The 20,373-nt window shown below is 35.9% G+C and overlaps 2 protein-coding genes across 4 annotated transcripts; one reads left to right on the forward strand and one right to left on the reverse strand.

Annotated features, from left to right (window-relative positions):
- The first annotated feature begins 962 nt into the window (after nt 1–962).
- Nucleotides 963–11,438, forward strand: PKDM7D (Transcription factor jumonji (jmj) family protein / zinc finger (C5HC2 type) family protein). Of its 3 annotated transcripts, none has more exons than XM_086247086.1 (13): nt 963–1,121; nt 1,623–1,682; nt 2,371–2,881; nt 2,997–3,068; nt 3,292–3,369; nt 3,512–4,030; nt 4,241–4,465; nt 5,009–5,170; nt 6,662–7,030; nt 7,560–8,988; nt 9,095–9,198; nt 9,791–9,988; nt 10,346–11,438. In XM_086247086.1, the coding sequence occupies exons 3-13, from the start codon at nt 2,573–2,575 to the stop codon at nt 10,673–10,675; spliced, it is 3,795 nt and encodes a 1,264-aa protein (XP_086103212.1). In that variant the 5' UTR covers nt 963–1,121; nt 1,623–1,682; nt 2,371–2,572; the 3' UTR covers nt 10,676–11,438. The 3 variants fall into 3 exon arrangements, with proteins under 3 accessions (XP_086103212.1, XP_086103213.1, XP_086103214.1); XM_086247087.1 differs by lacking the exon at nt 963–1,121 and adding an exon at nt 1,132–1,392; XM_086247088.1 differs by lacking the exon at nt 963–1,121 and adding an exon at nt 1,132–1,360.
- Nucleotides 11,439–15,263: 3,825 nt separating this feature from the next.
- On the reverse strand, nt 15,264–16,953 carry LOC147280756 (protein LIGHT-DEPENDENT SHORT HYPOCOTYLS 1-like). Its single transcript, XM_086246217.1, has one exon. It carries the CDS (start codon nt 16,334–16,336, stop codon nt 15,683–15,685), a length of 654 nt encoding a protein of 217 aa, XP_086102343.1. The 5' UTR covers nt 16,337–16,953; the 3' UTR covers nt 15,264–15,682.
- Between the last annotated feature and the right edge of the window lie 3,420 nt (nt 16,954–20,373).

The raw sequence follows: 20,373 nt of genomic DNA on the forward strand, positions 1-20,373 counted from the left end.
ATTATGTAAATTGAAAAATAAAATTTCGTCAATCAATTTATTGAGAGATCAGTTAAATGTCAGCTTGATTTTTGTTAACGGGGATTAATTGGCGACGTCGCACCAACTCAGTATACATTTCCCGCCAAATGAGCAACACATGTCCACTTGACACGGGCTCACATACCCATCACCTTTTTCCCGCTCGTCGAACGCTCTCCTGACCATTTAGTCTCCAAAAAACATCATGTTTTCCCCCCAAATTCGAATATAAATCTCTCACTTGTGTTCAACGAGCGAGAAAGAGATAATGAGTTTGTGGACCCGTGTCAGGGGTTAGGTGGACCTGTGTCGCTCATTTGGCGGGAAATGAGTGACACGGGTCCACCTAACCCCTGACACAGGCCCACAAACTCTCACTCTCTCTATTATTATAAAATTGTGGGCCAGTGTTGCTCATTCGGCGGGAAATGTTTGCTGAGATAGCGCCACGTCGTCAAGTAATCCCGGTCAGCAAAAGTTAAGCTGTCATTTAACTGATCTTTCAACGAATCAATGGACAAAAATTCATTTTTCAATTTAGATAATAGATCAAGTGTATATTTGAAATATTTTAAAATTCATGGACCCCTTTGAAATAATCTATATAGTTGTGTCTAAATTGAATTTATGCCTAGAATTAATATTTGGGAAGTTACAATTGATAATCCTCGCTGGCGGACCGGCGGTCCTCGTTTTGTTTTACACGCATTCCAAGGCAACTGACCAACCAAACTCATGCAAGAGTTTGACCCCCAAAATCTCATAAATTTCTCGTGCTAAGAAAAGCTCAAAACTAATAAAAAAGAAGAATACCCACCTTTTATATTAATTAATAATCAATCCCATATTTATCCTAAATTGATCAAAATTAGTAACCATAATATCACAAAATCCCATATCCAAAAGAAAAAGAAAAAGAAAATTGTTTTGCAAAAACAAAATTTATAACCCAAGCTTTTGTTTCCTTTGTTTTCACAGAATCAAACAGGCTTTATAGTCCAAAAGCCAAAGAAGAAGAAATTATTATAACAACTATTATTATTATTATGTCTTACTGTTATTATCATCATCATCATCTGTTAGGCAGCTTTAATAAAAAGGTATTGATTTTGTACCAAAGAAAAACCCTAAATGGCACTGAATCAATCTTGTAGAAATTTTATGTATGTTCTTGTTTCAAGCTTAGGGTTAGGGTTTTCTACAACTTTGGAATTTGATTCTCCAAATCACACAAATTCAAAGTTTCAATAATTTTTTTGTTCTTCCACATTTACCCATACCCACAGTTCTGAGTTTTCCTTATATGGTAAATCCCAGATGGTTTCATGATGTTTGAAAGGTTGGCCTTGTTTGTCATTTACGAGTTTGTGGGTACCCATCCCTGACCAATTCTTCTGTAGCAAAAGTGTTTCCGTTTCTGGGCTTTTTGTCTGTCTGGTCGTCTTGGTTAGAATTAGGGTTGGGGTTTAGATCTGATCAATCAGATTCACATGTATTTAGTCTTCTAGGGATTTGAAATTTTGGTTTCATTCAATTTTTTCGTTAATGTTTTTTATTTAGTTTTATTGAACTGATTTGGTTTCTTCAAAATCTGGATGTAGTGAATGGAGTTGAGCTGGATTTAGTTCAGCAGAAATTTCAGACCCTTGGATCAGCACCATGTAAGCCCTAATCTTATTGAAATTAAATATAATTTCTTCTAATTTGACTTTTTGAGAAATCTTTTCTCTCTGTAATTTTGTCTGATGCTACAAAATCATCGATAAAATACAAATGCTTGGTGTTTTATTTTTCACTATTTTGATATATTGGTATATTTAGTTCTGTTAAAAATTTCATGTGGTTGTTGAAATGTTATGTGCTTATCACAATGTTTACTGATCACATAATGTATGTATATATATGTCTTCATGAATGCATTTGTGTATGGATGATAAGATCTGGTGGATTCAGGATCAAATATAACGTTAATAGGATTAGTAGGATGAAAAAAATATAATGTGGCTGAAAGAAGAATGATAAATAATATAATGTAGCTGATAGATCTTAAATTCAACTGCAAGCTCATTTGTCTGCTAAAATATGATCGTACAGCTTTTATTTTATTTTTTGGTTCTTTTTGTCAGATTTAAGTAAATTTTCAGAACATGTTAAAAATATGTATATGTTCTTATTCAGAAGTTGATGTGAATGTGACTAACAAAATCTTTGAAAAACTATAAAATATTATTAAGTTGATCCTTATGTGCTGAATTTGGTCTAGCCAAGTTGATGCTAATGAAGCCAAAGAGATTTAGTTTGCTGAAACATGCTTTTGAAACCCTAAGGTGTCTGTTTTTGATTTTGCAGATAAAGCCTTTGTTTTACTATAAGATACCTGGAGTATTTGAATTGCTTCTCCAAGTTGAGCCGTCTAGCAGTGAGATACTTTGGAAGGGTGATGGACTTGATCCAGTACTTGTAAATTCTTTGCATCTTTTAATAATATTGAGGTTTATCATAAGCCGGAAGATAAGCAATTATCCTATTTCTGCTCTACATTTGAGATAGTATGGGGACAGAACTCATGAGAGTTCGCATAAAAGAAGATAATGATGAGTTTCCTTCAGTTCCACCTGGATTTGAGTCATTCACATCTTTCAGCTTAAAAAGGGTAAATGAAAGTGAGAAACAAGATAGTGAAAACATAACTAGTTGCTCAGCCACTGCTAGTGCTTCTGAATCACTGTCAGTTCAGATGGAGACTAACACTGATGTTGGTGAAGTTGCAAAGAGGTCTCTCCGACGCAGGCCATGGATAAACTATAGGCGATATAATAACAATTCAGAGGATGAGTGTGATTCTGAGCGACTTGAACAAGTTAGTGTTTCAGTGTTCCTCTGGTTCCTTGATTTTTAACAATTTCACATTCCATTCCATTCCTCTGGTTCCATATGCTTCTAGATGGTGTCTCATATACCACCTGTTATTGCAGAATTTTCCTCTAAGGTCTCCTCTTCCTAAGGGGGTTATACGTGGGTGTCCACAGTGTAGTAATTGCCAAAAGGTTACTTTTCAAAATTCATGCACTTTACTCTTATCCTTCTATGCACTATGTAATGTTGAACAGTTGCATGGTTCTTATGTAATCCTTATCATTATTATATTTTTCCCACTTTTCTCATGAAACAACAAACCTTTGGGCTTTTGGTTTTTTATGATATGTCTTCAGTGTTACCCTTTTCATATGTCTTCAGTGTTACAAAGTTGATGATTTAAGCTTTGGACAGGTTTCTGCAAGATGGCGTCCAGAGGAAGGTCAAAGGCCCGACCTTCAGGACGCTCCCGTCTTCAGACCAACTGAAGAGGTATCTCTTGTTACTTTTGGAATTTGAGTTATTACAGTTTCAAATTTTGTTGACCTATTCTTACTCATCGTACTTGTTAACCAAAAAGTTCTTTGTTTTTGGAGAGATCAGATTTCTGAATCAGTTCACTTCCTAATTTCAGGAGTTCAAAGATGCTTTAAAATATATAGCTAGCATACGCCAAAAAGCTGAACCATATGGTATTTGTCGCATTGTTCCTCCCTCTTCTTGGAGACCTCCCTGTCCTCTCAAGAAAAAAAACATTTGGGAGACCTCTAAATTTGCTACTCGCGTCCAGAGAGTCGACAAACTTCAGAATCGAAATTCAATGAGAAAGATGCCAAGAAATCATAATCATATGAGGAAGAAAAGGAGAAGATGCACACGGATGGGAGCTGATTGTCCAAGTGGTGGTAGAGGATTTGGGGATGCTGGATATTGTGAGGCTGAAAGGTTTGGGTTTGAACCTGGTCCAGAGTTTACCCTAGAAACATTTGAAAAATATGCCGATGACTTCAAGACCCAATACTTCAGCAAGAATGAACATGCTACTGATATAGGAGGTAACTTGACTAGACTTGAAGAGTGCTGGGAGCCAGCTGTGGAAACTATTGAGGGTGAATATTGGCGAATGGTAGAGAGACCTACGGAAGAAATTGAGGTATGACTTGAGAGATTGATACAAATACCAGCATTTTGTTGCTAAAAAATAATTTGTTCTATTCTTTGTCATTTCATGCTATCTCTCTCTTTCTCTCTTACGTCACACTTGTGCTAATGATCACTTGGTGTGGGGTGTATTGTAAACTTAATCATTCTGTTGAGGCTAAAGATAAATTACCCTAACCATGGTGCTCCTAATCCGCTCTAGGTTCTATATGGGGCTGATTTGGAAACTGGAGTTTTTGGCAGTGGTTTTCCCAAGATATCCACTCAAGATGGTTTTGCTTCAGAAGAGCAGTACATAAAATCGGGCTGGAACTTGAACAACTTTCCTAGACTTCCTGGGTCGGTCCTTTCTTATGAAAGCAGTGATATATCTGGTGTTCTAGTGCCATGGTTATATATAGGGATGTGCTTTTCTTCCTTTTGCTGGGTAAGACAATCTTTTTTCTCACAATAGTTTAATCATCTGAGGATAATTGCATACTATCACCATAACTCTTCAAAATAGTCAAATCCCATGCTTGTATAGTGCATGTGCTCGGGGTGTGAAAAATCACATCTTGAGCACCTTATTTTGAAAAAAATTTAAATAATAAATGTTGGGGATGAAGAATCACAACCATAGCTGGTGCTGTTCCCACTATTCTGGTTTTCGTTTAATTGTCCATTCTATAAATTGAATTTATATTATTACATGCCTATAGCCAATACAAATTGAATTTATATTAAGACATATTCACAAGTGAACAGTGGAGTCTTTCAAACCTCAACGTGTTGGGATGCAGATTCTAGTTACTGATTGATTACTAAGTGATCAAAAACTTGAGTGTTCATTTAAAAGCAATGCTTGCATTCATTTTCATCAGGTCAAAGTGTTTCATATTTTTGAATAAGGCCATGGTTCATGTATGTGTTAGATGTCATTGACTTCTGATTCCTTCTTTTTCTTTTTCTCTGTTATTTCTGAGAACAGCATGTTGAAGATCACCACTTGTACTCTTTGAATTACATGCATTGGGGTTCTCCAAAGTTGTGGTATGGTATCCCTGGTAGCGATGCCTGTAAATTTGAAGAGGTAATGAGGAAACACCTCCCTGACCTTTTTGAAGAACAACCTGACTTGCTTCATAAGCTGGTGAGTAAAAGCTCTTGGTCTGTGCTACTGTACTTTTTGATGTTTACTAATTGTGGCTTTGGGAGCACTTACTCATCTTTTGTTTGGACATGTAATGTTGATGTAGTTTGAGAATTAAATCCTAATTCCCACCTTCACGGCGTACAAGCAATAATTCGATGAAAGATAAATAACAAACACAGCCAAGAAAACAGAAAATAATAAACCAACAAGCACACACAATCACACCGAGATTTGTTACGAGGTTCGGCAAAATTCCTGCCTACGTCCCCGGGAGAGATCTCCGTTCTTCACTATGAGAATAATAAGTATTAAGATTACAATTGGACTAAATCACATAACCCAATCCCCAAATCCCTTGTACACCCTTTCACAAAGTGTTTCCCAAAACCCTAGATCTCTCACCCAAGATTAATTACCTAATCTTGATCTCACCAATTCTAGATTGTGTGCCTCCCAAGAATCCTAAGGACTTGCTCACTCTAATCTGATTCTCACCAATTCTAAGCCCTTAAGGTCCTATTTATAACCATAGGCCTTAGATTACAATCCTAGATAAAGTAGGAAGAAAGTTAACTTTGAGTAGGAAATAAGTTTCCTTTATACACAAGGAAAACCTCAAAAACTTGCCCAAAACGAAGTCCAAAACGCACCAGGAATTAATAACCTTCCAACACCTATTTGGACTCCTAACTTCATCCTAGAATACCATGGAAATCCCCCATGAACCAGGAAATCTTCAAATGCGAGCCAAATTAACAACATGTAAAACTAAGCCAAAATTCTGAAGCCATATAGACCATTGATTACATAATCACCCCCACCAAGTCCTTCTCTATTGGCAAACCCTATATGATATACTATAGATTCTTTTTCAGTCTTCTATGCTGTTGTCTGCTAGTTTGTAATCTTGATTATCACTTGGGTTTCTTACTAGTAATTTTACTTACGGAAGTGCTCTATCTCATGATATGTTCTCCATGCAAGCTAACATATCTTGACAATATGGACTTAAGGGTCAATATATGACAAATATATCCCTAAGACACCTACCTAATCAGGACGTAGCAATTTATTCTTACAATGGATTCATGCCTTTGTTGGTCTCATTTCAGACTCTAGTGTTCCTCTGGTGCAGCTTGCAGGCATCTGACTCGCTCATAATGTCTATGTAATTATATAATAGATTACTTAATTTTAAAGACTTGTCGAACATGCTTTACTTATGTGTTGGTTAATTTGAGATATGTGTCACCATTTCTCTGCAACATAAGATGGACTCAAAACTATTGTCATATTTTATGCCTCATGCTTATTTTTTCTCTTTTCTTTATGCGTTCTGTATATATCAAATCTCTAATCATAAGGTAGATTGCATATGCAGTTGGTAGTGGTATCATTTACAAGTCAACTGCAGGGTTTCTCCTATAATATCTGTTCTGCCAGATTGTTTGTATTGACCCTTGTCATTTTCTTTGTTTATTCATGCAGGTCACACAGCTTTCCCCCTCCATACTGAAATCTGAGGGGGTACCTGTGTATAGATGTTGTCAGAATCCTGGGGAGTTTGTCCTGACCTTTCCTCGAGCATACCATTCAGGGTTCAACTGTGGTTTCAATTGCGCAGAGGCAGTTAACGTAGCTCCTGTTGATTGGTTGCCCCATGGGCAGATTGCTGTAGAGCTATACCAAGAGCAGGGACGTAAAACATCCATTTCCCATGATAAATTGTTGCTTGGGGCAGCGAGGGAAGCGGTGAGAGCACATTGGGAACTCAATTTACTAAAAAAGAACACTTCAGATAACTTAAGATGGAAAGAAGTCTGTGGAAAGGATGGGATCTTAGCAAAAACACTCAAGGTAAAATCTGCCTTTTAATTCTTGTGTTGAGTTGGATAATTTGCACAATGGAATATAAATTGAAGCAAAAAAAAAAAATTCAGTGCCAGAGATAATTGGGAATTCAGAAGTTTTTAATTTGTACATTCATCTTAATCCTGTTTTAATTCTGTTGTTTGTTAATTCTTGCAATGGGGTGAATTTTGGTTAAGAAATATTCGTTGACTTGAAATTGAATTAATGGGTGAGGAGTTTTCATTTTGAAATTCTTATCAACATAGGATTTTAAAGTAGGTTCTCGAACCCAATCTACATTTTTGTTGCAATAGGGGGTGATACAGGGTTTACTTATTGAAAAATGGATTTCTAGTATTTTTATTGCTAACTTTTCAACTCTAATAAAGACCATGATTATTAATTCTGATTTGACGATAAATTGGGAAATCTGCAATTCTTCAACAAATATTTCTCCAACAAATATTCATATATATATATATATATATATATATGTAGATGTTTTCCTCTGACATTCTATATTTTTCTTTTCTAGACACGTGTTGATATGGAGCGTAAGAGGAGGGAATTTCTTTGCAGTTCTTCACAGGCATTGAAGATGGAGAGCAATTTTGATGCCACCAATGAAAGGGAATGCATCATATGCTTTTTTGATTTGCATCTATCAGCAGCTGGTTGTCATCATTGTTCCCCAGATAAATATGCATGCTTAAATCATGCAAAGCAATTCTGTTCATGTGCTTGGAGCTCTAAGTTTTTCCTCTTCCGCTATGACGTTGATGAATTAAATATTCTTCTTGAGGCATTGGAAGGAAAGTTGAGTGCAATATACAGATGGGCTAGACTAGATCTTGGCCTTGCCCTGAGTTCTTATATTGCCAAAGACAATAATAAAGTTGGTAAATTACCTTATTCCTCCAGAAGTAGTTTACTTAAAGAGGTGAGCTCACAGCAACAAAGCAATTGCTTCAGAGATCCCCTAGGGACAGAAATCTCTAAAGAGAGTCCTATAAATTTAACTGGGATCATTGGTGAGACTACTTCCCAACAGAATATGAATTTACCAGAAGTTGCATTTCCTTTGAAAGATACAAAATCATCATCTACATTTCGTAGTTTGTCACATGAACTTCCGGTGGTAAATTGTAATCCTCAGCTTAAGAGAGAAGAATCAATTCATAACACTTCCACGTCAAGAATGCAGGTATGTCAGTTGTCTCAAGAAGACACATCATATGCTGTGAGCTCAGGTGCAAAGAAATCTGGTATGAAGACGACTTCAGTTGAGAATGTTATACTTCTTAGTGATGATGAAGGTGATGAGCCGAAGAAGCTACTTTCAGATAGTTCTAAAGAGATATCTTCTGCTGATCAGTTAGAACTTTCTAAGAGATTGGTGGAGTCTGATGGAAAAGTGAGCCCCTGTAATTTTGAGAAAGATCCAGTCTTAAATACACCAGGGACTGATGCTGCAGTGATGGGTGAAAAAGTTACTAATCCATTACCTGGTGGAGAAAGAAAGGATTTTTCATCCCATTGTGTGCACGTGAAGGATGAACAAGAGAATGGTGGAAAATTAGGATCTAATCCACCAAAACTTTCTTTCAAATTTGGTTCTGTGAAGGTTGAATGTGGCTCAAACACTGGCGACATCAGTGAGCACAAGGTTGCTAATTCCAGGAGTGACCCACAGCACTCACAGCCATGTGGCAGTCTAAAACCTGAAAATGAGGACAGACATGAAAAGATAGGAAGAAATGCAGACACAAATTCAGCGGACCAGGTAAGAACTACAACTGGAAATCCATCATCCAGCCAAAACAATTTGGACAGATATTATCGCCAGAAGGGTCCCCGCATAGCAAAGGTAGTGCGGAGGATCTCCTGCATTGTTGAGCCTCTAGAATATGGAGTCGTGCTTTCTGGAAAGTCATGGTGTAACAGCCAGGCCATTTTTCCAAAAGGTATGTTGCATTTGCATTCTCTTGTGAGTTGTGACATTATACATTTGGGATATTGTGCCGAAAGAGAAGTTAAGACCCACGTTCATGTTTACTTTGCTTGATGCAGGATTTAGGAGCCGGGTTAGGCACATGAGTGTTCTTGATCCAACTGTTATGTGTTATTATGTCTCAGAAGTACTGGATGCAGGAAAGTCTGGACCTCTGTTCATGGTATTGGGAATTTCCATTTTTTGTAGTAGAATATTTCTTATATGGTTTATGCTCAATCTTCAGTTATTTTTTGTAAGAAAGTTTGCCCCTATCAGTTTACATTTTTCTCAACTTCTCATTCATAGTCTCTTGCCAGCTGATGTATCTCTTATTGAAATAAGAAAAAAGCTCTAGGGATTGTTTTGCCTTCAATTTTCTACTTTCTCATCTTTCAACATATTGGATAGTATCAGCCTTTTAGGACAATTGATTGTTTTCCTTCGTAAAGTTGTTTGGTCTTTGTGATAATTAGCACAATAATAAATGCAAGGATCTTTATTGAAATGCTGAGACATTCCAAAGTAAGCATGGAATGGTGCTGTTTTCCATGCATCTGATAACTCCCATTCTTCAATGCAGTATATTATTGTAACTCATTTTGAAATTTTCCACCCACGGTGTTTTTAATTGATATATTCTTCAGGAAAATAATTCATTTGGTAAACATGATATTGAATGGGTGCCACATGTAGCTGTAGGTAGGTTAAAGGTTTTATAATGATGAATGCTAATTGTTTATCTGATCCAATATGTGGTTTTTCTTCTCCTTAAGGTTTCTTTGGAGCACTGTCCAAGTGAGGTTTTCATCCATAATTCAGCTGGAAGATGCTGGGAAATGGTGAGAGAGAGAGTCAATCAAGAAATCACTAGGCAACATAAAATGGGAAGAATGAATCTTCCTCCTTTGCAGCCACCTGGGAGTCTTGATGGCTTTGAAATGTTCGGGTTTACTTCACCAGCTATTGTACAGGTAAATTTACCAGAGAACTGATAATTAATTGTCACTATTGCCAAATACCTTTGCGATTCTTGTTGATTTGAGTGTGACTTCTATTTTAACCGTACCTTGCACTTGCTTTATATAGATTTTTTTCCCCTAGTTCCTGTAGTTTACTTACTCATTTCATGGCTTTTGGGTAATCTGGAATTTTGGGGATACTTAGTATAGATGAAGGTTTAATGCTGGATGTTGAACTAAAAACTTCACAGTATGGCTTTTTTGTCATTTGAATATCATTACTAATTTTGAGCTTCACTCATTTTTATTTACTAGTAAATATGTTTATCTTAATGCTAAGAGTTTTCATTTTTGTGTTTCCTTGAACAGGCCATAGAGGCTATGGACCGAAATCGTGTCTGTTCTGAGTACTGGGACTCTCGGCCCTACTCCCGACCTCAAGTACAGATTCCACAAAAAACTCAATCCAAAGAAAGTAGTGAAAATTTCAATAAGACATCAGAGGAAAGAAGTGAGCAAGAGGCCCCAGACAATAATATCCTGCCTACTGGAGTTGATACAACACTCAGAGGCCTATTCAAGAAGGCTAACCTAGAAGAATTAAACTCACTGTACAGCATTTTACGTGATAATGGGAAAATTGGCAGTCGAGGCCTAGTGACACTTGTTAACGAAGAGATTGATAGTCGTCCTACATGATTCATTGGCAAGGGTTAGAGACCAAACGTGCTCTGCCAGTTTTTGACTTTTTGTAAATTCTGCGTTCCTGATTTCAGGTTGCATGTACAATTGTACATCATACCCAACCAGGCCAACCTGCTCATTCTTTATGCTAAAAAAAGAGGGGGAGAGAGGAAGACAAGGCTATTCTTCTGTAGAGTTTTACTTTTGTTGTATTCCTCTGTTTGTAGCAGGGAAGAAGGTAGAGAATGTTTAGTGGAGCACTCCATTTTTTTGATTTGGTGTCCACGCACTTTACTCATTTTTTGTAATCGGGGTTGTGACTTGTGAGTAAACGTACCATCCTTGCCTCTCTTTTCGGGACTCTATCAGCTCTTAGCCTCCAAGAGTTTTTTGGAAATTGAAATGCTACAAGATTAGACATACAGAGGAACATGGTCGTTGAACATATTTTGTCTTGGCAGTAAATGAAATTCCTAAGCCGTTTTAGGGGGAATGTAGCAATTGGAAAACAAAATATAAATCATTATCATGAGCTGTTAGCAGTTAGCAGTTAGCAGTTAGCACACCACCGAATCACCCCTGGTGAAGCCCATGGACCATGGTCAAGCCCACATCTTTATCTCAGCTGGCCCAGCCCACAAGCAAGAAGCTCAGACAAGACTCAGGAGAGTCTCTGATACAACACTGGGTAGCATTATAATTTGTAAGACAAGTATGTATGTATGTCTGTATTGGTTCCACACTTCCACATGAGTAATTTAAATTGCAGTATGAATGATATGGAGTTTCGAAAAGAGGCAAGGATTGATAAAATTGAGAGGAAGGAGAGAGATTGGTCCCCACAAGTGAAGTGTTATCTGACTCCTTGACTGGACTCGTCCGGCCCCCCATAAATAGCAAACCAAGTCACGGCCGAAGATGGAAAATTTTGACCCTTCTCGTACGGAACATCAAACCAATCAAAAAATTGAGAATCCAAGCGTCCCAATTCGCCCACGTGGGTCTCCCCCACCTGAGACAGTGTTGGTAGCCAATGAGATAGGCAGGCACTGTTGCCGACACGTACCACACATACCCACGTGCGAACACGCGGTTGTGACTTGTGTGGGGACCATTCAAAGATGCACGTGTCATGCACCTGAGTCCGTAGATTGCGGGATCTTTGATTCTTCATTTTGTTTGTACGGTCTGCTTAGACTATTGTGCCTGCCAGGCGCTCCTCCAAAGGGCCCCGCTTTTTTGTGATTGACAAGACACAAAGCTTCCTCCCTCACATCTTCATTAATCATGCTTATTACTTAATTTATTCAAACAAATAATACTTTTTAATTAATTTCATCTTCTCAACAACATTTCAGAAATTGTTCCATAATTCAGATGGAACTTGGAAGGAAAATATTTGGTATTTCACTTTCCACTACATCTGATAATTACACATGGGATGTTTCTGAATTATGACTTTTTTATGGCATTTTTCTTTGAATGGATTGATCGAGAAAGATGAAATAAATGGTGATCGAGCAAAAAGATCCATATATATATATATATATATTTCTGTTTCTCACAAACGACGCCGTTGATCTCGATACCCTTGGCATTTTCACTGTCTACGTGTTTGTATCCTTGCATCTCTTTTGTTTCTCATTGTCATGTACTTCTCTTTCTAACCCTTTTGAAAAGTCTTAAGCTTTATTCTAATTTCCATCATTCCATGCAAGTATGTAACTACTATTAATTAAAAAATACATCTAAATCATTATTAATTTTAAACCATTGGATATATCTATCAGCATCTAAAGGTCTAAAATTGTTGTAAGATTTTCATGTACAGACGTCCGCACAAAATAGATTAATGAAATCGTCTGCACGGTCTGCACACGAACGTCTGCATGATATATAGCTCCCATTTTTGTAGTTAATTACTACCCTAGCTAACTAGGACAAAGAAAATTGAGGTATGAAAAAAATGGATACTTTACTTACCAATCAAACCCTGGTTTCGGAACTTGGATCTCTCCATACAAAAATATATATTGCTAAAAGTTAATTATTATGCATTTCACAAACTTTAAGTTGTATAATAAATTTTAGTTAAGAAGATTGAAGAAACAAACCCGCACGTGTCTCCAACTTGACATGGTGGTGGGGCTAATTAAGGCATTTTTAGCTAGTAATTATGGATGAATAAGTGGTGGGTACATATTTGGCTGTAAGTTAATGCTGTCGATGAACTACTATAAGCGATTGGCTCTATACATAGACATATAAACATATCTGCCAGCCCTTGAATAATTAATTTAAGTAGTATATTCAATATTGTGGTTGAAACTAGCTTAGCTATATATGATCTTAAACTTCATTGTTTTAATTCCTATATATAGACATGAACTAATTAACTCCTACTAAAATTCTGCAAAACTGGTTCAAACAGATTCACAAACTCAAATGAAAAAATTTGAACAGCATGAGAAAAAAAAATAAGTAAACTAAATTTAATGAGGTTTCATGCATGCATGCATGCTATAAGAGAGAGAGAGAGCAACTATGTGACATGTATTCAAATAGCTAGCAACTATGTGACATGTATTCCAAATCTAATACACCACGAAAGCATATCAAGAGGACATGTTAAATACCTTTATGCAAGATAAACTAATGCATCAAAGTCCTAAGGCTGTAGCAAGACAACATATATAGATAGTTTTCGAAAATTAAAGAATCCTATATTAAAAGTTATACCAGAATGACATAATACATGCATTTGGTTAGGAGCAAATGAACCTCCCATATCAATCTAAATATATATACAAATCATTACATTAATTATAAGAGAAATATCCTTATCACTCCACATGCTGAGAAGCCTTAATCTTCTCTTTATCTCTAACTCTAATTAAGAGAAGAAAAAGGCCAAATTCCTGTCAAGAATATTTAAAACCAACCAGTTGCCAGATGCTGAAAATTAATTACACGTACTATCATGATCGAAAAACATTATCCCATAATCTTCAACATTCACTTTTCACCCATAATCCAAAAAAAATCAAGGATTTAAATAAAGACAAATACTGATATAATGCAGTTCTCACTCAAACAATTCCAAGTCATCAAAATCACAATGCATGGAATATATACTCATTTTCAGCATCAATATTCAGAAGTACAGATAAAACTTATAGCCACTTAAGCAATATACAAGAAAGAATACTTATATTGATCATCAAGTTTCTTTTTGGGTGGCAATATATTATATATCCACATCTTCATTGTATTGGTTGCCCTTTGGGCCGGTTTAAATAGTCTTACCTTTCAATCAATCTAAACAAATTCACTGAAGAAATTCTATATATTCACATCTTAATTGATTATCTTTTCTTTTTCTTTGGTACTCGCATCTTATCTTAATTAAACCAAACTAGCTAATTCCTAAATATATGGTAATAAATTAGAAGTTTAATCTGAACTTCTAATCAGTATATATATATATATATATACTGATTAAGAAAAGAAAGATATATTCTCTAGCTAGCTAGCACGTACACATGACATATAAGTAGTTTACACACTCCCAAAGAAACACAGACATAAAATGCATGTCGACTTGTGGTTTCAAGAGCTTAAGCTTGCCCCTGAATAAAAGATTAGTTGAAAATAATCTAACAATAAACCCTTGGAAGGTGACATTCAATTAATCAGATACATAATACTCCCAAAAGGGGTGCCCAACATCAACCTACCATGCATATTAATTTAAAGGATTGGTGTCCAGGCGGGATTAGGAATAAAATAACGTCTGTCTCGATCAACAAAATCTCCAAATTCATTCTAATCTTTTATTAATTGCCTGATTAACTATACTTTTGGACATTTGTCTTTAGCTGGCATCAATATTAATATAACAAACAACAACAAAGTTACAAATTAAGATAATCTAGACTTTGTCTTTTTGCCTAATTATGGATCTAATAAGATTTTCTTTAAACTAATACCTAACCAATTTTGACTACATATAGGCTCGTGAGATTTCCTCTTCTCTCTAATTGTTTGCCATTCATGAATCATCACCATTTCTTTAATTTCATATAATATATATATGGGAAAATGCTTCCGAAATATTTTTCCAAAGAAAAATTCCCCTTCTCTTTGCATGTGTGGGTGTGAGAGAGAGAGAGAGAGAGAGAGAGAGGACTGAGCGAGAAAGACATGGAGTAACACAGCTTAATACTCTCTTTTATATATGTTTCATGTACGTTTATAAGGCAAAAGGAAATCACACATTTATGATACCAGCACATGTTATATATCCTATTATGCATGTATACATATTAAACAACATATATATACACTATATATAGCAGATCAAAAGAAGAAAGAAACGAAAACAAAACAGCTAGCATATACACTAGATGCATGCATGTATGGGGTTTTGATTGATGTATAATGGAGGACATATATGCATGATCCGCATAAACACATATTATCCACATAATATTTTGCATTATTATGTATGTAAAAAAAAGATTATCAGAAGATCCAAATCTATTTATAAACATGCGATCGATCAAGAAATCAGATAAAAGAAGCAGTAATAATTACTAATTGGAGTAGTACAACCATCATCATTTCTAGCTACTAATTGCTAGTACGTTCATTATAATAATTACACCGATCTGGCACTAGGATATATATGATCCCAATAACCCCGGCCAAGAGCTAGCTAGCTAGACTAATTTCAGAGGTAACTCCCAATTAGGGCCGATGAAGGCCCAATCCCCAAAAGCTGAAAATCGATCATAGGCTAGCTTTTAGTCTCACACATACAAAGAAAAGAAGAGATGAAATAACATCACAAAACCATCATCAACAATATATTCCTCTTTTTTTTACTAAAAAAAGGAAATAAAGAGAAGAGAAATATACCCAAATATAAATAGATAGATAGATACGAGTCACGAGTGCCTTTGTTTTTTCCTTTTTTCAATTTGTTCCCGCGCGCAGTAGTGACGAAGTTGTGATGATGGATCAATTGATGTTGTTTGGGTTTGATGGCGGCTTAGGCCTCTTGCGCTTCTTCTCATAACTGACCCCTCTGGCCTTGGCCTGGAAATCACGAACCTCGCGCAAGTAGAGTCTCACAGCACGGGCTCCGAAGGGGTTGCCCTCCGGGCGCCCGCCATGCTCCTCGTAGGCCGCGCGAAGACGGCCTACGAGGGCATCAAGGCTGCCCCAAGCCTGGCGGAGCGGGCAGGGGCAGGGGGCGGGCGGGTTAGGGAGACCGAAGAAGGGGCAGCTCTGGATGTGGATCTTGGTTTTCCCAAACTGGTCCAGGTAGCGGAGGAACTCCAGAACATGGGCCCCACTGCACATGGGCAGCGACAGCGGTGGCCTGTGGTTGCGGAGGTACTGGCAGAATGTGTTCCAGTCTCGCCTTTTTTGGTTTTCGTAGCGGCTTGGAGTGGTTGGACTCGCTGGAGTAGTAGTGGATGGTGATGAGGAGGAGGAGGAGGGGGACATTATTGTAGCTGATGATTTCGATGGACTGATATTCATCATAGTGTTGTTGTTGTTGTTGTTGTTGTTGTTGTTGTTGCTGTTGCTGTTGCTGTTGCTCATTATGGGGGTTTCAAAGGTGATACTGCTGGGGTTATTGGTTGCTCCTCCTGAAACTAAGTCCATTGAATGAAAGAGATCGACTCCTTGGATAGATGAGTGATGAGAACAAATTTAATTTCTTGTTGATGTTGGACTTGGATCTTTTAGGGTTTCTCTTCTCCTTTTGAATGAGCTAGCTAGAATGGCACTACTACAAAATACAAAGAGAGAGAGAGAGAGAGAGAGAGAGAGAGAGAGAGAGAGAGAGAGTTGGGTTATGCTAGGAGTATCAAATATAAATGCAAATACGGGAGTTTTAAGATGCCCAAAAGAAGATAAATGCTAGATTGTGCATGGCTTCCATATATATAATTTGTCAGAGAGAGAGAGAGAGAAAAAAAATAAGAAAGGGAAAAATGAAAAAGAATAAAAGGAATCTAGCTAATTAAGTAGATACTTGACTAGCTCTTTCTTTTGGGGGAAACTTAGTTTGAGACTTTAAGTAAGAGGATCTGCAAGAAATCTTTGAAGACTGTAGTTAATATTGGGTAGATGTGTTTTTTCTGAGAAACAAGCTGAGAGAGAACTTCAGATCATCATCAGCAGCAGCAGCAGCATCTTTTTTATTTTGAGGAAAAGGGAAAATTGATTCAGCACCGAGAGTACCTAACCATTGTAGAGAGAGCAACTCAGACTCTTCTGATCCGAGAGAGAGAGAGAGAGAGAGAGAGAGAGAGAGAGGTTCAGTAGTACTAGTACTGAAGCAGAAGCAGAAGCAGAAGTGGGTCAATCAGAATGAGAGAGGGAGAGGGGTTAATTGGTCAAATCTGTTGTTTTGAAGGAAGGACTAAGAGTTGAAATAAAGTGAAGAGAGGCTCCAGAGAGAGTGAGAAGTAAAGTTAGAGGAAAAGTGTTTTGCCTTAATAGGACAATTTAGGCACTGTCCACTGTCCACACGACGTACCCACAGTCTCACACTCTCACATACATACATTTATATATCCAGTTATCCACCAACTCCTCTCCGGCGCGTGCAAACACAACCCCATATATACAACTAGATTTTTTTTCTTTCTTGGGGAGGGGTGTTTCAGATTAATTGTTTTACAAAATTGAAATTCTGAAACATTGATAGAAAATTCTTCTTTTCTGTCCTACACACTACATAGTCTACATGTCATATATTTAGTTTTGACAATTTAATATTCACCGGTTTACTTGCACTACTAAAATATAAATTTATTAATAAAATGTGTTTATATTTCATACAATACAACTCATAATTAATTAATAGATCACATTAATGCAATTTTTTATTACTGGAGATTACAATACATAATTCAGCTAAAAGTGATTAGTAGAATTACATTTGTTTAATATTGGTATTTAGGATTGTTTTCCCACCTTTTTAATTTGATTGGGATGCACACGGGTTTCCATTAACAGTCTAATTCATGAACAATCTTAGAATAGTACAGTAATATATAGGCTTTGTTTGATGTATAAGATTAAATTTAATAAGTTAAATGGCTAAATTTATATATATTTAATGAAGAATATAAATTAACCATAAGGAGAAAATTATTTCAAAACTACTTCCACCATTTTTCTATGAATTGGAATGATAAGTTTATCCTTATAACTAATCAATATTCTCTATTCAAATTAGAAACTTCTTCATTTAATATATACACATGAATTTAATCATTTAACCTATCTAATTTAATCATATTCATCAAAGATGGCCATAATTTATAAAATGTATTGACAGAATGAAAACATGGCTAAACCATACCTGGGTTATTGTTTACTTGTATTCTTTTAATTAGTGGTAGGTAGTTAATTGAGGATGTGGTGTATCCGATAGCAAGTTAGAACATAATGATCGATCCAACATATGCAGGAAATTTCAAGGCAATTACCTGTTTACGATCTCATCCAAAATTTGTACCATATGCATGAGTCCCATATTTCATGATCTGGATTGTATGTTGTGGTAAAAACATATGCATGCATGTCTTTATCCTTTCTTAATTAATTAATTTCCATCTTTGGGGAATGATGTGTGTATGATATAAATACCTATATATATATTTTTTTTTTCTCCTCTTTAATAAATACCTAAAATTTTACACCCAAAAGGAAGAAGAAGAATTTTTTTTTTCAAAACATATAATAGCTAGCATAGGATGATAGGGCTATTATTAATTTATTACTAGATGCATAGAACTATAGAAGAAGAAGAATGGGATTGTGAAGGAACTTTGGCAATTTTAAGGGGGAAGAAATTTTGAGTGGTAATTTAAAAAATTTAAATTTTTTTAAATACAAGCATTTGTTTTCTTCTCCTGGGTGGGGCCCGTAGGGTATAGGGTGCTTTAATAGATTGCAGGTAGCATGATTGTCATCAACAGTAATTAAGCACTAAAAGCTAAATAAATTAAAAAACTAAGAAATTAGGAATTGAAGAGGACTAAAATATCCTTTGGGGCTTTGGCTTTGGATAAACTGGAAACTCTAAATATAGTAAATCCTTCCAGTTAAAGTAAGGAACAGACTTCCTGCATTTGGAATCTCAAACCAGCAAATAAGGTTGCACAAAACACAATTTATTATATTGGGATGCCCAATAAACTTGGAGTACTACTGGTCCTAACTGTTAGAACCAAGAGAAATGCATAGGTATTGCTAGCCTCTTCATATTAGAGTAAGCATTGTGTTAAGAGAAAGAAAAACAACTGATTAATTCACAAACAAACAGTTGTTTAATTTCCGTGGCTTAAGCCCTGTTAGATATTGGGGAACAAAAGCCAAAAGGGGTTAATATAAACTTTACAAAAATTGGTTTTCAATTTTTTTTTTCTCAATTTATGGGGCATCATTACTCCATGTAAACTAATTTCACTAAACTTCTCACGTTTGTTTTAAAACTGTTCTTTATTGAATTTAATTGTAGATAAAGTACTATTTAGATAACTCATCAATCAGTATATTATCTCTAGCGTAATTTAATTAGAATTTTAATATCATATTAACTTAATTTAGTACTTTCTCAACTTAAATGGTGATTTTTCCAATTATGACCTTGTTAGGGTAATTGGGGTTGAGTTTGAGTAACTCATTTTGTGGTCTATTGTCAAATACATTTTACCTCAAAAGAACTTTCCTTTTTTTTTTTTATAAATCATGATGATGTAAACTGCAAAGGCAATATTCTCCAAACATGAAAAAGGTAAGAGCAACGAGTAGAAGTAGTTTACAAAGTGGGAAAAAGGTCTCAAGAAAACTTGTGGCAGTGGATATCAAGAAGAGTACTATTGACTATTGAGTGAATATAAATGTATGTTTATGCCACTCGCAAGTGCTTACAAATCCAGCCAAGATTTTAATCAAACAAGAAAGCAACAAATTAAAGAGAAACTTCATAGCAATTCCCTACATATCATCCAAAATCTTGTGTCTACGTCCCATGAAACTTGACTCCATCAATCGCATGCAAATAGAGAGCAACGAAAAAAATAATTATCCTACTTTTAGCATACAACCAAAATGGTTTAGTCCTTTTTCGGCTCAAAATGTGTAAAGCTTACTTTGCTTTATTTATGTGAGTGATGAGTGATAGGCAATGCTAAAATATCCAAAACAACAACATATGGCTGGGTTTATTGGGAACTTCCCTCATGTGTCGTCCCTAGCCCTAGGTCATTAGTCTTTTTATTTCGATATTATTATACTTTTTTTCTGTGAAATTGCACACACAAAAAAATCTGGTTTTCAACTATAAAAGATAAAACACTTTTTAATTTTTATAAATAGTATATATTTTTCTTTCCATTTGGAAAAGAGATAATTCAAACTTGAAATTTTTTTAACAGTGTGGGCTTTGGAACTTAAAAGCCCAACCTAACTGCTCAACCTGCAACCCAGAAATGATCATTAGATTATAGAGTGGGTCTGACTCTGTCCCAAACTAATTTTTTGATGGTTCCCAGATGTAGCCCACCATGGCAAACTAAAGGGAGAGAGACAGTCAAAATAAGAGAAAAACTTACCTATAACAGGATAAAAGTGTTATGTGAAATATAAAAATATAGGTGCTATCATGTTATTGGATTAAGATA

Source organism: Dryas octopetala, chromosome 6 (genome assembly GCF_963921425.1).
Source record: "Dryas octopetala chromosome 6, drDryOcto1.1, whole genome shotgun sequence".
NCBI classification, from domain to species: Eukaryota; Viridiplantae; Streptophyta; class Magnoliopsida; order Rosales; family Rosaceae; genus Dryas; species Dryas octopetala.